The 15,572-nt window shown below is 46.3% G+C and overlaps 1 protein-coding gene across 1 annotated transcript; it reads right to left on the bottom strand.

Annotated features, from left to right (window-relative positions):
- Nucleotides 1-7,603: 7,603 nt before the first annotated feature.
- ndufa10 (NADH:ubiquinone oxidoreductase subunit A10) lies at nucleotides 7,604-14,285 on the bottom strand. Its single transcript, XM_034678638.1, has 10 exons — nucleotides 14,121-14,285; nucleotides 12,641-12,809; nucleotides 12,290-12,505; nucleotides 12,127-12,213; nucleotides 11,330-11,451; nucleotides 11,123-11,202; nucleotides 10,985-11,039; nucleotides 10,794-10,879; nucleotides 10,499-10,607; nucleotides 7,604-7,783 (listed from the first exon to the last, which is right to left on the bottom strand). The coding sequence occupies exons 1-10, from the start codon at nucleotides 14,193-14,195 to the stop codon at nucleotides 7,715-7,717; spliced, it is 1,068 nt and encodes a 355-aa protein (XP_034534529.1). The 5' UTR covers nucleotides 14,196-14,285; the 3' UTR covers nucleotides 7,604-7,714.
- Nucleotides 14,286-15,572: the final 1,287 nt, after the last annotated feature.

Genomic DNA, 15,572 nt, shown 5'->3' with positions numbered 1-15,572 from the left:
CCCCGAACAGAGACTCACACCAACCTCTGCTGCTCACCTCTCTAAAAGTGAGGAGTCTCAATAAGAGCAGGTTTGTTCACCTCATAGTTTTACAACACTTAAAATGCATGATGAACTAATGAGGGAGGAGAGCTGGAGGAGAGCGGCGCTGACTCGTCAGTCGTGGTTCTTTATGCTGGTTGGCATCCACTAAAAAACAGAGGGATGAAAAAGAAGACTCAGTAATCAGCTCGCTGGCTGTTCCTGCAGCGTGAGTCACGTCTGAGGAGACGGAGGAGAGCGAGGGGCTCTACCTGCACCAACGAACGCTTCCATTCAACAGTCTGCAGGAAATCCACCTCCGTCACCTCCGTCACCACCCTGCAGGTTTCATCACCATAAAGAGAGGAAGACAAGTTAGTCTGCTCGCCCTCGTCTGATAGGTTAGTGTATGTTGAGTTGTTTCTGTGGATCAGGAGGTTTCCATGATGAACAGGCTGTCACTGATAGTTCTGACACCATGGCACAAAAGGAAAGGAAAGAAGGAAAGGACAAAGGAGGAGAGGAAGGAGGAGAAGTAGTGTATTGCATAAATTCAGGATTGAAAGCAGGGAGGGGAAATGTGTTTGTGTGTACCCAGGGAAACATACATCCAGCCGTGGAGTGAGAGAGTCTGCATAAACACAAACCTTTGAACCCTCAGCGTAGCATGAAGGGAACAAAGAACCTGTTTGAAGTGTAAAGATGCCGGATCAGAGTTTGGAGCTTTCATTCCTCACTGAGCTGCAGGCGGGACTCTTCTTTCCAGAAACATTCTCTTCTGAGCAGCACTTTGTGTGAAGGTGAAACTCTGTGAGAGTCTCTGTTCCACCATGTAAATATCAGAGGTTAAAGACATGCACTCTGGATTCCTGATTGACAGCTAAATTATTCAATTACAGACCGCAGCTTTCCTGTGCAGCTCCCTGCTCAGGATCAGATCCTCTGACTCCAGGAGAGGACAAGGGAAGGAGACAAGGAGAGGACGATGGGAAGGAGTCGAGGAGGGGACGAGGGAAGGAGATGAGGAGAGAACGAGGGAAGGAGCCGAGGAGGGGACGAGGGAAGGAGCCGAGGAGGGGACGAGGGAAGGAGATGAGGAGGGGACGAAGGAAGGAGCCGAGGAGGGGACGAGGGAAGGAGATGAGGAGGGGACGAGGGAAGGAGACAAGGAGAGGACGAGGGAAGGAGATGAGGAGGGGACGAAGGAAGGAGCCGAGGAGGGGACGAGGGAAGGAGATGAGGAGAGGACGAGGGAAGGAGCCGAGGAGGGGATGAGGGAAGGAGCCGAGGAGGGTACGAGGGAAGGAGATGAGGAGGGGACGAAGGAAGGAGCCGAGGAGGGGACGAGGGAAGGAGATGAGGAGAGGACGAGGGAAGGAGCCGAGGAGGGGATGAGGGAAGGAGCCGAGGAGGGGACGAGGGAAGGAGCCGAGGAGGGGAAGTATTTAAAGGTACAGTGTGTAGTATTTAAAGGTACAGTGTGTAGTATTTAAAGGTACAGTGTGTAGTATTTAAAGGGACAGTGTGTAGTATTTAAAGGGACAGTGTGTAGTATTTAAAGGTACAGTGTGTAGTATTTAAAGGTGCAGTGTGTAGTATTTAAAGGTACAGTGTGTAGTATTTAAAGGTACAGTGTGTAGTATTTAAAGGTACAGTGTGTAGTATTTAAAGGTACAGTGTGTAGTATTTAAAGGGACAGTGTGTAGTATTTAAAGGGACAGTGTGTAGTATTTAAAGGTACAGTGTGTAGTATTTAAAGGTGCAGTGTGTAGTATTTAAAGGTACAGTGTGTAGTATTTAAAGGTACAGTGTGTAGTATTTAAAGGTGCAGTGTGTAGTTTTCCTGGATTATCTGGATGGTCTATAAAGTAGATCTCAGTCTCTGAATCATTGGTATCTACATCACTCCTCTTCAATGACCTGACCCGTTCTTGAAATACTCCCTGAGTCTTCCTCGGTGTTGTTTCTGGTCCTGCAGACAGAGCTGACACCTCTGCAGAGCTACCACTCAATCCTACTAAACCTCCTCCCCTCCCCCGGCACCATGAGACCTCTGTGTTACATTATACACAACAGGAAACAGCAGCAGCAGCCTCCCTCTCCAGAGTTCATGTATTCCATCCTCCATTAGCTGGATGTGACTGCACCCGGCTGCCGCGCTGTCACGGCGCCTTTGTCTGAGCAGACCTGATGCTGCAGCTCTGGGAGAGCGAGTCGACAACCTCTTTTCAGCTCCTGGCAGACATCCGGCCTCGGCTGTCTGCTGACTGTCCGCGCTAACTAAGAGATGATTTCTTACTTTGTCACACTCTGAGCGACCTGTGAAGCTCTCTTCATCCTTTTGGGGAGGTAATCTGACACGTTGCATTGGTTGTATAGTAATTCTCTTTGTGCAGCTGCAGCAGATTGACACCATGTAATGCATTCATTCATTCCTTCCTCCTCCTGCCTTTGGGTGACTTTCTTCACCTTCAGCTCCCTCCTTGCCTGTGCAGCTCTCAGGGCAGTTTGAGCTAGTTAAAAAGGGATGTAGCTGTCTCTCAGAGCTGAAATATAGCAGCCAGAAATATCTCCTCTGAAACTTCCCACACAGGGAACCTGGATCTGTCTGGGAAGCTTCTGACAGAGCCCCCACAGGGCTCCTTTCGGGCACTTTGGGGTCTGAAGGGTTGGAAAGGGGATAACATATCTTCTGTGCAGGGACGGACTTTCATCAGCCTCCAGAGTTTACAGAGGCTGAACCACATCTCGGTCCTGACGGAGGCTGGAGTCAGAAGTACCTCTCACTTCAGGAGACTTTCAGAGCCGCAGACGTCATCCAGTGTGTTAAATCCCCCCCGCTGTGATAATGAGGAGGCAGCGTGTCAGCTGACAGGATAATAAGCACTTGAAGTCAGTCAGCAGCACTTCAGTTCTTCATTTAGACCTGTTATTATAATACTACTTGGACAAGAAGCAGGTCCTGATTTACTTATGAGCATGTGGAGATAATGGATCCATGTTCTAGAAGCAGAGTTCAGCTTTCACATCATCAGTCTGACAATCAGAGGAGCGGGTCTCTACAGATCCACATGAGTCTTTGAACCAGAGGCTGACACACGTCTGTATCAGGAGGAACACGCTCACAGAGATGAGAACATGTGCTCCACCTCACCCTCAGGCCTTCTCTTCAAACCGTGTCAGAACCATCTGTAGGCAGGAAGAACGACACCGGGACAGAGACTGAAGATCCTCGTCCCCAAAGATGAACTCTGTAAGGCTTCAAGCTCCCGGCACGCTGCATGGAACAGATGAGGACCTGGTGACCCGGTCTGTGCAGCGACCCGGTCTGTGCGGCCCACAAACTGAGTGATGGTGCTGCTCCGGCTTTGGCCTTAATAGCTGCATGATGGTTGATGACTCTGACCTGTGTGTGTGTGTGTGTGTGTGTGTGTGTGTGTGTGTGTGTGTGTGTGTGTGTGTGTGTGTGTGTGTGTGTGTGTGTGTGTGTGTGTCCTCCTTGATTTGACATCTGAAGCGAGTCTTGGTGGTGGAGCCTCCGTCTGAGCTGCCGGTCCTGATCTCTGATAAACACTCTGAAGGAGGAAACAACCTTCTCTTCTTCTTCTTCTTCTTCTTCTTCTTCTTCTTCTTCTTCTTCTTCTTCTTCTGACTTTGAGATAACAAAATAATTACTGTGATGTGAAGATATCATCAGACAGGAGAAGTGTTCGCTCAGCCTGAGTGATTCTGCTCTCTCAGCGCTCTGACACAGGGACGTCAGGCGATCAGGAGGAGGTTCAGATGAAGTCAAAGAGACCGTTCACATTTAAAACCCGGGGCCAGGTGAGAACACTCAGAGTTAATACACCTAGACCAAACCGGGTCCCTCGTCCTCTCTCTAGTCTATACAATCCGGATCTATCAGGACAAAGGCCGCAGGAAGGAGATCTACCGTGGTAATAGGTCGTCTTTAAATCAGTCTTCTGCTTCAGGACGTCTCACCCTCATCACCTCCTGCTCCCTTTACGCTCTCCTGCTCAGGAGTCTGGCAGCTGAGTCCTGGATGGTTTTGAGTCCCGGATGGTTTTGAGTCCCGGATGGTTTTGAGTCCTGGATGGTTTTGAGTCCTGGATGGTTTTGAGTCCCGGATGGTTTTGAGTCCCGGATGGTTTTGAGTCTGTTTTGAGTCCTGGATGGTTTTGAGTCCTGGATGGTTTTGAGTCTGTTTTGAGTCCTGGATGGTTTTTTTCTCCTGGTCTAAGTGAAGCGATGTTTAAATACAGTCACAGTCTTCAGCCCAGGATGAGAGGATGAGGGGAGGTGTAAATCCGGCCTGTGGTTTCAGGGAGGGAGTCTGACAGCCTATAGGATGTGAGGTCCGGTCCTCAGCTGATGAAGAGCTCAGTGAGAGGATGAAGAAATGGAGACAGATCTCCACTCAGATTTCTTTGTAAGGGGAAAGTTATTGAGGATTTTGTTGGAGTCTCTGCAGCACGCGGCTCTGAGCCCGGTTTATCCCTCTATCTGTGCCGTCCATCAAGTCCTGATTAGACGGAGAGACCGATCAGAAAACAGGAAGACGAAAACACGGCTCAGAGAGAGAGGAACTCTGACCCTCAGACACTGTAGGAATAAAACACAAGAACCACAACGTGGAGCAAAACCACGCTCAGACTGACGGAGTGATCAGACTGACAGCGTGATCAGACTGACGGAGTGATCAGACTGACGGAGTGATCAGACTGACGGAGTGATCAGACTGACGGAGTGATCAGACTGACGGCGTGATCAGACTGATGGAGTGATCAGACTGACGGAGTGATCAGACTGACGGAGTGATCAGACTGACGGCGTGATCAGACTGACGGAGTGATCAGACTGACGGAGTGATCAGACTGACGGAGTGATCAGACTGACGGAGTGATCAGACTGACGGCGTGATCAGACTGATGGAGTGATCAGACTGACGGAGTGATCAGACTGACGGCGTGATCAGACTGACGGAGTGATCAGACTGATGGAGTGATCAGACTGACGGAGTGATCAGACTGACGGAGTGATCAGACTGACGGCGTGATCAGACTTACAGAGTGATCAGACTGACGGAGTGATCAGACTGACGGAGTGATCAGACTGACGGAGTGATCAGACTGACGGAGTGATCAGACTGACGGAGTGATCAGACTGACGGAGTGATCAGACTGACGGCGTGATCAGACTGACGGAGTGATCAGACTGACGGAGTGATCAGACTGACGGAGTGATCAGACTGACGGAGTGATCAGACTGACGGAGTGATCAGACTGACGGAGTGATCAGACTGACGGAGTGATCACAGCGGCGACCAAACGAGCGCCAGAAACCAGGCAACGAAGGAGTCACAGAGAACAACGGCGTCACCGTGGGCCGAGGCCGAGGACGAGGACGGTGTCCACTAATCCAAAGGTCAGCTGTTCATTACCCCGATCCTCCAGCCGGCTCGCCCTCAGGCTACAGGCCCCAAATTAATCCTGCCAGGGTGTGTATGTGTGTGTGTGTGTGTGTGTGTGTGTTTGTGTTAATGTGTGTTAATGTGTGTTAATGTGTGTTAATGTGTGTGGAGGTGTGTCTGTTAATGTGTGTGTGTCTGTGTGTGTGTGTGTTAATGTGTGTTAATGTGTGTTAATGTGTGTGGAGGTGTGTCTGTTAATGTGTGTGTGTCTGTGTGTGTGTGTGTTAATGTGTGTGTGTTAATGTGTGTGGAGGTGTGTCTGTTAATGTGTGTGTGTCTGTGTGTGTGTGTTAATGTGTGTGGAGGTGTGTCTGTTAATGTGTGTGTGTCTGTGTGTGTGTGTGTTAATGTGTGTGTGTTAATGTGTGTGCTGTTGATCTGTGTGTGTTAATGTGTGTGTGTTAATGTGTGTGCTGTTGATCTGTGTGTGTTAATGTGTGTGCTGTGGATGTGCTAATGTGTGTGTGTTAATGTGTGTGTGTTAATGTGTGTGTGTTAATGTGTGTGTGTTAATGCGTGTGTGTTAATGCGTGTGTGTTAATGTGTGTGTGTTAATGTGTGTGTGTTAATGTGTGTGTGTTAATGTGTGTGTGTTAATGTGTGTGTGTTAATGTGTGTGTGTTAATGCGTGTGTGTTAATGTGTGTGCTGTGGATGTGCTAATGTGTGTGTGTTAATGTGTGTGTGTTAATGTGTGTGTGTTAATGTGTGTGTGTTAATGCGTGTGTGTTAATGCGTGTGTGTTAATGTGTGTGTGTTAATGTGTGTGTGTTAATGCGTGTGTGTTAATGTGTGTGTTAATGTGTGTGTGTTAATGTGTGTGTGTTAATGTGTGTGCTGTTAATGTGTGTGTTAATGTGTGTGTGTTAATGCGTGTGTGTGTTAATGTGTGTGTGTTAATGTGTGTGTGTTAATGCGTGTGTGTGTTAATGTGTGTGCTGTTAATGTGTGTGTGTGTTAATGTGTGTGCTGTTAATGTGTGTGTGTGTTAATGTGTGTGCTGTTAATGTGTGTGTGTGTTAATGTGTGTGCTGTTAATGTGTGTGTGTTAATGCATGTGTGTGTTAATGCATGTGTGTGTTAATGCATGTGTGTGTTAATGCATGTGTGTGTTAATGTGTGTGTGTGTTAATGCATGTGTGTTAATGCATGTGTGTGTTAATGCATGTGCGTGTTAATGCATGTGTGTGTTAATGCATGTGTGTGTTAATGTGTGTGCTGTGGATGTGCTAATGTGTGTGTGTTAATGTGTGTGCTGTTAATGTGTGTGTGTTAATGTGTGTGTGCGTTAATGCGTGTGTTAATGTGTGTGTGTTAATGTGTGTGCTGTTGATGTGTGTGTTAGTGTGTTAATGTGTGTGTGCGTTAATGCGTGTGTGTTAATGTGTGTGTGTTAATGTGTGTGTGTTAATGTGTGTGAGTGTTAATGTGTGTGTGTGTGTTAATGTGTGTGAGTGTTAATGTGTGTGCTGTGGATGTGTGTTAGTGTGTGTGTTAATGTGTGTTAATGTGTGTGTGCATGTGTTAATGTGTGTGAGTGTTAATGTGTGTGTGCATGTGTTAATGTGTGTTAATGTGTGTGTGCATGTGTTAATGTGTGTGTGTGTTAATGTGTGTGAGTGTTAATGTGTGTGTGTGTGTTAATGTGTGTGTGTTAATGTGTGTGCATGTGTTAATGTGTGTGTGCATGTGTTAATGTGTGTGAGTGTTAATGTGTGTGTGCATGTGTTAATGTGTGTGAGTATTAATATGTGTGTGCATGTGTTAATGTGTGTGAGTGTTAATGTGTGTGCTGTGGATGTGTGTTAGTGTGTGTGTTAATGTGTGTGTGTGTTAATGTGTGTGCTGTTGATGTGTGTTAGTGTGTGTGTTAATGTGTGTGAGTGTTAATGTGTGTGCTGTGGATGTGTGTTAGTGTGTGTGTTAATGTGTGTTAATGTGTGTGAGTGTTAATGTGTGTGCTGTGGATGTGTGTCAGTGTGTGTGTTAATGTGTGTGTTAATGTGTGTGAGTGTTAATGTGTGTGCTGTGGATGTGTGTTAGTGTGTGTGTTAATGTGTGTGAGGATGTGTGTGTGATTCCTTACAGAAACAGACATCAGGAGACAGACTCAAAGTTTACTCTTTATTTAACACATATATAATATTCAGGATGTACAGCAGGAGACTGGATCAACCGTGGACCAGAGGTCAGAGGTCAGCCTGTGGGGACGGCTGAGGACTCACTTCAGCCAGATGTGTTTGTCTCCAACGTCGTCGTTATAACCAGAAGCATACCTCTTCCCTGGGAGCTGAGGGACACACACACATGGACACACACAGACACAGACACACACATGGACACACACAGACACACACACACACACATTAATAAAGGTCTCAACATGGATTCATCATAAACAAACAGTCTCTTTGTTCCCTCTCTTTCCACATTCTGATGTTTTGAGATGTGATCTGATCAAACCTTTCCTTAAACTGGTTCCCTTTAAAACGAGTTCACATCAGATCCATCCTTTAGACCCTGACCTCTCTGAGTTCAGATCTGAGGACTGCAGAACATCAATATCTTTACAAGCAAACTCAAGACCGACCTTTACAGTCTCGCTTTTAACTGAGTTTCATTCTTATAACAGTTTATTTCATTTTACTTTATTTATTTATTTTAAGTATAGCATCTTATTTTATTTTTCAGTGTTTTATTATCTTATTAATGTATTTTATTTTGGTGAGTTTAACTTCCTGTGTTGAGTTTTAACATTAATGTTTCCTCAGTTCGTTCAGAAACTTCTTTTTTATTTTTCTATCTTTATTTGAATTGATTCTATTTGAAGTTGTTTTTATGTTCAGCACTTTGTGTTTCAGTGTCATTGTATGAAAAGAGTTTTATAAATAAAGTCTGATTGATTGAAACGAGCTCAGAGTTCAGAGTTCATGTTATTAATGAGCAGTCAGACCTGATGAACTGAGCCGCGCACACCACCGGTGTTTCAGAGGAAACGGTGACCCTGTTAACTGGAGACTTTCAGCTTTCTAATAAAAGAGTTTAGTTTTTAATTTCAGGTGTTTAAGACGAGTTTATTCTCCTGTTAGAATAAAAACATAAAGCAGAAGATGTTCACGAGGACGACCAGCACCTGTGTGCAGCTAGTGCTCATGGGAGATGTAGTCATTGTGTCAGACTCCTCCTGAAGAGACTTTTAACCCCGTGTGGTCATCAGGTGTTGGTGTGAGGATCTCTGAGGACACGGTGACTTTCATTAGTGATACTCTGAGGATATAAAGACCTGATGTCTGAGTGAAGCCTGCTCATGATTCATGTGTGTGTCTGTATGTTTCACTGTGAAGATAAACCCTTCATCATATCCTGCTCTTCATCCCCGAGTCTCTGCTTTAATAAAAAGCACATTAGCAGCTGATATTCTGTGGCTCTTTTACGTGTCCCTCTCTGACTCTACAATGTTTACTTCTCGCTGTTTGTGGGAGATTACTCCGGCGCTCGCCTCGGCTCTCGCTCCCTCCACTGAGATCCGGGCTCAGAACTAAATGTCAGGTCTCAGCCTCCTGTAGCATCACACAGCCGGAGTTTTGCATTGAGGGAAGACAAAAAAAGTCTCCAGTCAATAACGGGAAAAGGTCAGACCTGAATGTTCCCTATGCAAGACTGAAGGCAGAGAAAGCCTCCACCAAGCCTCCTCCTCTCTGAGGCGCTGTAACGACGAGCGGCGCCATGTGAGTCTGAAATAATGACTTCTGTCATGTTGACGGATCAACGCCGGCTTTACGTGAGAGAGGTAGAGAATTAAAAACACCCCAAAGAACAGGTTTACAGATCCAGGCTTCCTCACAGACAGGATGCAGGATTCAGAGGACCAACACGTCTGCACATCAAAACAGTCTGAAGACTCATCCAGGAACTACAGAGAGGGTCACACACACACCTTCAGTCTGAAGAGACACGGCATGGACACACACACCTTCAGTCTGAACACACACACCTTCAGTCTGAACACACACACCTTCAGTCTGAAGAGACACGGCATGGACACACACACCTTCAGTCTGAACACACACACCTTCAGTCTGAACACACACACCTTCAGTCTGAAGAGACACGGCATGGACACACACACCTTCAGTCTGAACACACACACCTTCAGTCTGAACACACACCTTCAGTCTGAACACACACCTTCAGTCTGAACACACACACCTTCAGTCTGAAGAGACACAGCATGGACACACAACGTCCCACAGGTGAGGACAGGAGGGTTTACAGAGACCTGAACATGTCCTGAGGTTTGATCCGGACTGATCAGTGAACCTGTCCCTGATCATGGAACAGGGTCCGTCTCCTTCTGTTCATATTCTTTAACATGCTCCTTCCCTCCCCTTCCTGCCTGATGCAGTTCCTCGTTGCGGTGCTGCCCCCTGCTGTCCTGCAGAGGAACAGCAGGCCGGCTGCTGCTGTTCACTGAATCATAACAACACGGCCACCAGGGGATTCCTCTGAACAGCTCTGCTCCATAAAACAAGAAGTCAAATATCCGTGGGCTCAATCAGAGGTGCTGTTAACAAATATTAATATGAAGTCTAAATTTATTATTTTATATTCATCAGCAGGAAAGCTTCAGCAGCAGGCAGTGCTCTCAGAGAGAGAGTTTAAAGGCTGTGATGTTTCCCTGCGCTCTCTTCAGGAAACTGAACCACGTTTGAAATGAAGCACAGATGTGTTTACCTCGGTTACCATGGTTACTCTGCACACATTAAGAAGACAGAAACTTCTTCTTCTTTCAAGATCAATCAATCTATATCAGCCTCTCTCTGTCAACAACACATCTCCTGTGCTGCTGCTGTATGGACCCAGTGATCAGACTGAGCATTGATCCCTCACACACACACACACGCACGCACATGCACACGCACACGGACACACACGCACACACACACACACACACACACACACACACACAGTGTTTACATTCTCTATGATAGAAGGTTCTACTCACCGCTCTGTAGGCGAAGTACTTCTCGTCGTACTCGTGGGCCCCGATGGTAATCTCTGGGAGGAACCTGGGTATGTGGGTCAGGGTGGCCACCCTCTGCTTGTCCTCCACACTGAGAGAAACAGGAGAGAGCATGAGGACCGGAGCTGAGTCTCTGCATACAGAGACACTCAGACTGGTGTGTGACTCCTCTGAGGGGACGTATTCATCCATGAGGAGGATGTTAAATGTTGCTGTGACTCTGACGTCACCTGCAGGAGATCAACATGAACCATCAACACTCTGATCAAAGACTCACAGCATCCTCATGTGGTGGTACGTCACGTCGTCCTGCTCCAGCCAGGGTCCTTTCTCAAACTTTAAATACTCGATGTCCTCCGCCACCTGTGGACCCAACACAATCAGTAAACTTTAGACCTCTCCGGGTCTGACCCTGAGTAGACCTCAGGTGTTTCATCTGAGTCCAGAACAGAGACCTCCTCCTCTTACCCTCTCAACGTCCTGAGCTTGTGTTGCGTCGTACGCCAGGACCTCTGATGACTCACTGAAAAAGAAGAAACACTCAGGGTCTGTTCGGCATCTTTTATAACCTGATGTCATTGAACACATCACCTCTCAAACCCTCACCTGATCTGGGGCAGGAAAGACTTCTTGTAGGAGTCCTCGATGGCCTTCAGGTACGACAGAGGGACGTTCTGCAGGTAAGGCTGAGAGTGGAGACGTTCGTTAGACTCGCTGCTGTGAACACGGCGCTCTGTGTTTGAAGAACTGAGACACGATGAAGAATCTGACACAGGCTGCGTGCGGCGTTATCTAACGAGGGACGTTTCCTACCTTCCCGCTCTGCTTCAGCTTCTTCTGCACCTCCTCGGCCGGCAGGTCGATGTAGATGGCGAGGTGAGGAGGCAGGAACTCACAGATGCTGATGCCTTTGATCTCGTTATAGTGCTGCACACCTGAGAGACAAACAACAAGGTTCAAAGGTCATGTGTGGACCACGCCTTACTCTGCATCTTCATGAGATCTTAAAGATGGACTCAGTGATGCTCTCTCTCTCAGGCTGGGTTCTGTTTTAAAGCTTCATCTGGTGTTCTGCAGAAACGAGAGTCCTTCAAACTCAGACTGAAGAGGTGGATCAGGAACCACATGGACACTTTGGTTTGAGGTCACTGAAGGGGTTTCTTCAAATGATTCATGTCTCTAGAGTCTCTTCAGTGTCATATGATTGAGACGACAGAAACATGATTCATGTACGGTCAAATGAATATCTGAGATGCTTCCTGCTGCTCATTTAACTCTCTGAGGTCAAAGTTCAGGAAACACTGAAAAGCTCAGTGACACTAAAACATGCTGATACTTGGTGCAGCGTTTTGAAGAGCTTCATAATCTTTAAGTCTTTGATTCTGGATCGAACTGAACAGCATCGTGTAAACTAGGATCTCCTGTCTGCTCCTCGCTCAGCATCATGATGTATTTAAACACACAGTGTCACAGAGGAGCAGAGCTGCAGCTTCTTGTTGCTGAATGAAAGATGATGTAAATGATCTCCTGAGGCCTTCCTCTGCAGATCATCACACAGAGTTCACTCAGACTCGTTTGTATCTCTGCAGTAAGTGACGCTGGACACTCACACTCCTTCCTGATGTACCCCTCTTTGAACATGGCCTCCATGAACACCATGTCACTGAAGGGAGAGCGCTCCAGGATCACTCCTTGGCCTGTAGAGCAGAAACAGGAAGTTAGTAACAGATCAATCCCGTCATCTTTATAATGTTCTGTCAGCAGACTCTGTACCTGTGGTGAGCAGGTGCTCCAGGGCGTCAGAGTACTGCAGCAGCCTCATGATGTACATCCAGCTCTGCAGCCTGTAGCTGTTTCCATCTGCTGCTTTGGGGTCCGTGTAGAACTTCTCCAGGCTGCACATCCCGTTATACTCCACGGGGAGCGGCTCCGTCTCTCCAGTCATCTTGTCCATGTAGAAAGTGTCGGGCTCGGGCATGTAGAGCATCCCTGAGGACACAGAGGGGTCATTGATCTCAACACAAAGACTCTCTGCAGTGTGTTCATGTTCACTAATATACTCTCACTCAGACCACCAGCTGATATCTCATAATGTACAGAGTATTCCTTAAACAGGACCCTTACCCAGCTTGTCAGCCAGCTGCTGAGCCAGAGCTCCTTTCCCTGATCCCAGGTTTCCATCCACAGAGATGATTTTACTGTTCTGGGTGAACCGCGGCGTCGTCCTCTCTCCCAGAGCGTACGCCCACCAGCCGTACCGCAGGCTCCTCACTGAGCTGGTGTGAAGTCCTGCCTGAGGAGAACATCCACAATCACTGACCTTAACTCAGACTGAAGGCATGGAAACCTAACGAAAACCAAACCACAACACCTGGACCACACCTGGACCTGTCAGACCTGGACTAGACCTGGACCTGTCAGACCTGGACTAAACCTGGACTAGACCTGGACTACACCTGGACCTGTCAGACCTGGACTAGACCTGGACATGTCAGACCTGGACTAGACCTGGACCTGTCAGACCTGGACTAAACCTGGACTAGACCTGGACCTGTCAGACCTGGACTAGACCTGGACCTGTCAGACCTGGACTAAACCTGGACTAGACCTGGACATGTCAGACCTGGACTACACCTGGACCTGTCAGACCTGGACTAGACCTGGACTAGACCTGGACATGTCAGACCTGGACTACACCTGGACCTGTCAGACCTGGACTAGACCTGGACCTGTCAGACCTGGACTAAACCTGGACTAGACCTGGACATGTCAGACCTGGACTACACCTGGACCTGTCAGACCTGGACTAGACCTGGACCTGTCAGACCTGGACTAAACCTGGACTAGACCTGGACATGTCAGACCTGGACTACACCTGGACCTGTCAGACCTGGACTAGACCTGGACCTGTCAGTCCTGGACTAGACCTGGACATGTCAGACCTGGACTACACCTGGACCTGTCAGACCTCAGACTTCAGACTCTTTAAAACATAATCTCAGATTACTGAAAGTCTATTATTATATTATATATTAAATATCTGTTCATGAAAATGTTAAATAAGATCAGTTTCTCAGTCTGGACCTCATCAGGCCTGGTCCTGGTTCAGAGCTGGTTTACAGACATTACTCAGTTTATGATAATTGACCTCTGACAGATTTATTCTGACAGGTGAGTACAGACAGGTGAGTACAGACAGGTGAGTACAGACAGGTGAGTACAGACAGGTGAGTACAGACAGGTGAGTACAGACAGGTGAGTACAGACAGGTGAGTAACAGCAGCTGTCTAAAGAAGGTTAAATAACATTAGCTCCCTTTAATAACACAGAGACATGCTAACAGAAGGAACAGCTACAGAGCTACGAGTTAAACTCTAAATACTGACATTAAATAAAGTGAATATCTTTAAACCAGCTCAGTGTTTTATTATTCACAGACTGTAATCAGTGTTTCAGAGGTTAGCCTCTCTCTGTGATGCTAACAGCTACAGAGCTAGCAGGTTAGCCCAGTTAGCACAGTTAGCCCCCGTTAGCTTGTCCTTGTGGATCTGAATCCTCTCTCAGGTCTAATACCTCAGACCCTGGTCCTCCTCCTGGTCCCTACCTTCTGTGTAATGTTCCCCGCTTTGAAAGCAGTCGCTCCCGCTGGGAGGACGATCCGGATCACCCTCAGGGCCATGATACCTGTCCTCCAAAGACCCTCAGACCTGACCCGAGAAATCAGAAACCTGGAGCCTGAATATGACGTCAGAGAACCTGTCTCCTGAATGTGACGTCAGAGGGTGAAGGCTGCGACTCTTCTTCTTCGTGTTGTTTTCAGGAGGTTTGAATGCTCGCGGGGTGATAGCGCCCCCTGCTGGCAGGGAGTAAACCCTGTAAACATGAAGGGTTTACATTTCTTCACCTCCTTCACTCTTTCATTTAATCTGTCCGTTTCTGACTGTTTTATTTCCTGCTTTTATTCCTCTTTAACACAGAATCATAGATTTATATCTTAGCTTGTGATTGTTTATTCTTCTTACAGTGTTTGCTTGACTTCCTTATATGGGTCTGTGATTTTAAATCTGTTTATATTGTTTTATGTCTGTTAGATTTCATTTCTATTTTCTTTTGTTTAATTTATCTTTAGTGTTTTTAGTCTTCTTATCTTGTTTTATTTCCTGTCATCCTCACATTTATCTTTCATTTCATTTTATTTTCCCTCATTTGTAAAGCACTTTGCAAGCCTGTTCTGAAAAGAGCTATATAAATAAATGTTGTTATTATTATTATTATTATTATTATTATTATTGTTGTTGTTGTTGTTGTTGTTGTTGTTACTGTTGTTGTTATTATTAGTATTAATATTAGTATTATTATTGTTATTTTATTTTTTATCAATCTTACTCTTTTTATGAAAGTGGGTTAAAAAAAGCAAAATTTCAGTGCAACTGAAACATCAAATAAAAGGGAGAGGAATAAAGAGGCTGGATTATATCAGATGTTTAGATATAAAGACAGTCTGGACTGACTAAAGGAGAAACATCACATTCAAACATTATTAACTATCTTCTATAAGTCATAACATGATCATTATAACTCTCTGTGGCTAATTAGACATATCTAAGGTGTTTTATAGGAGCAACTTCAATTAATCTTTGAAATAAATGTGCCTTACCTTAACCTTTAAACCTCCCTGTAAGAGTCGGAGTAAACAGTGCTCAGATCTCTGCCTGTGTCTGTCACCATTCACCAGCAGGTGGCAGTGTAGCTGAGTTTACAGTGAGCCTGTCCTGCTCCTGTGTTCATAGAGAAAGAAACCATAACCACGTTCATGTGTTCATAGAGAAAGAAACCATGACCACGTTCATGTGTTCATAGATAAAGAAACCATGACCACGTTCATGTGTTCATACATAAAGAAACCATGACCACGTTCATGTGTTCATACATAAAGAAACCATGACCACGTTCATGTGTTCATACAGAAAGAAACCATGACCACGTTCATGTGTTCATAGATAAAGAAACCATGACCACGTTCATGTGTTCATAGAAAAAGAAACCATGACCACGT

Source organism: Notolabrus celidotus, unplaced genomic scaffold (genome assembly GCF_009762535.1).
Source record: "Notolabrus celidotus isolate fNotCel1 unplaced genomic scaffold, fNotCel1.pri scaffold_194_arrow_ctg1, whole genome shotgun sequence".
NCBI lineage: Eukaryota > Metazoa > Chordata > Actinopteri > Labriformes > Labridae > Notolabrus > Notolabrus celidotus.
The sequence above is the reverse complement of the archived record's forward strand: the minus strand, read 5'-3'. Positions and strand labels throughout refer to the sequence as shown.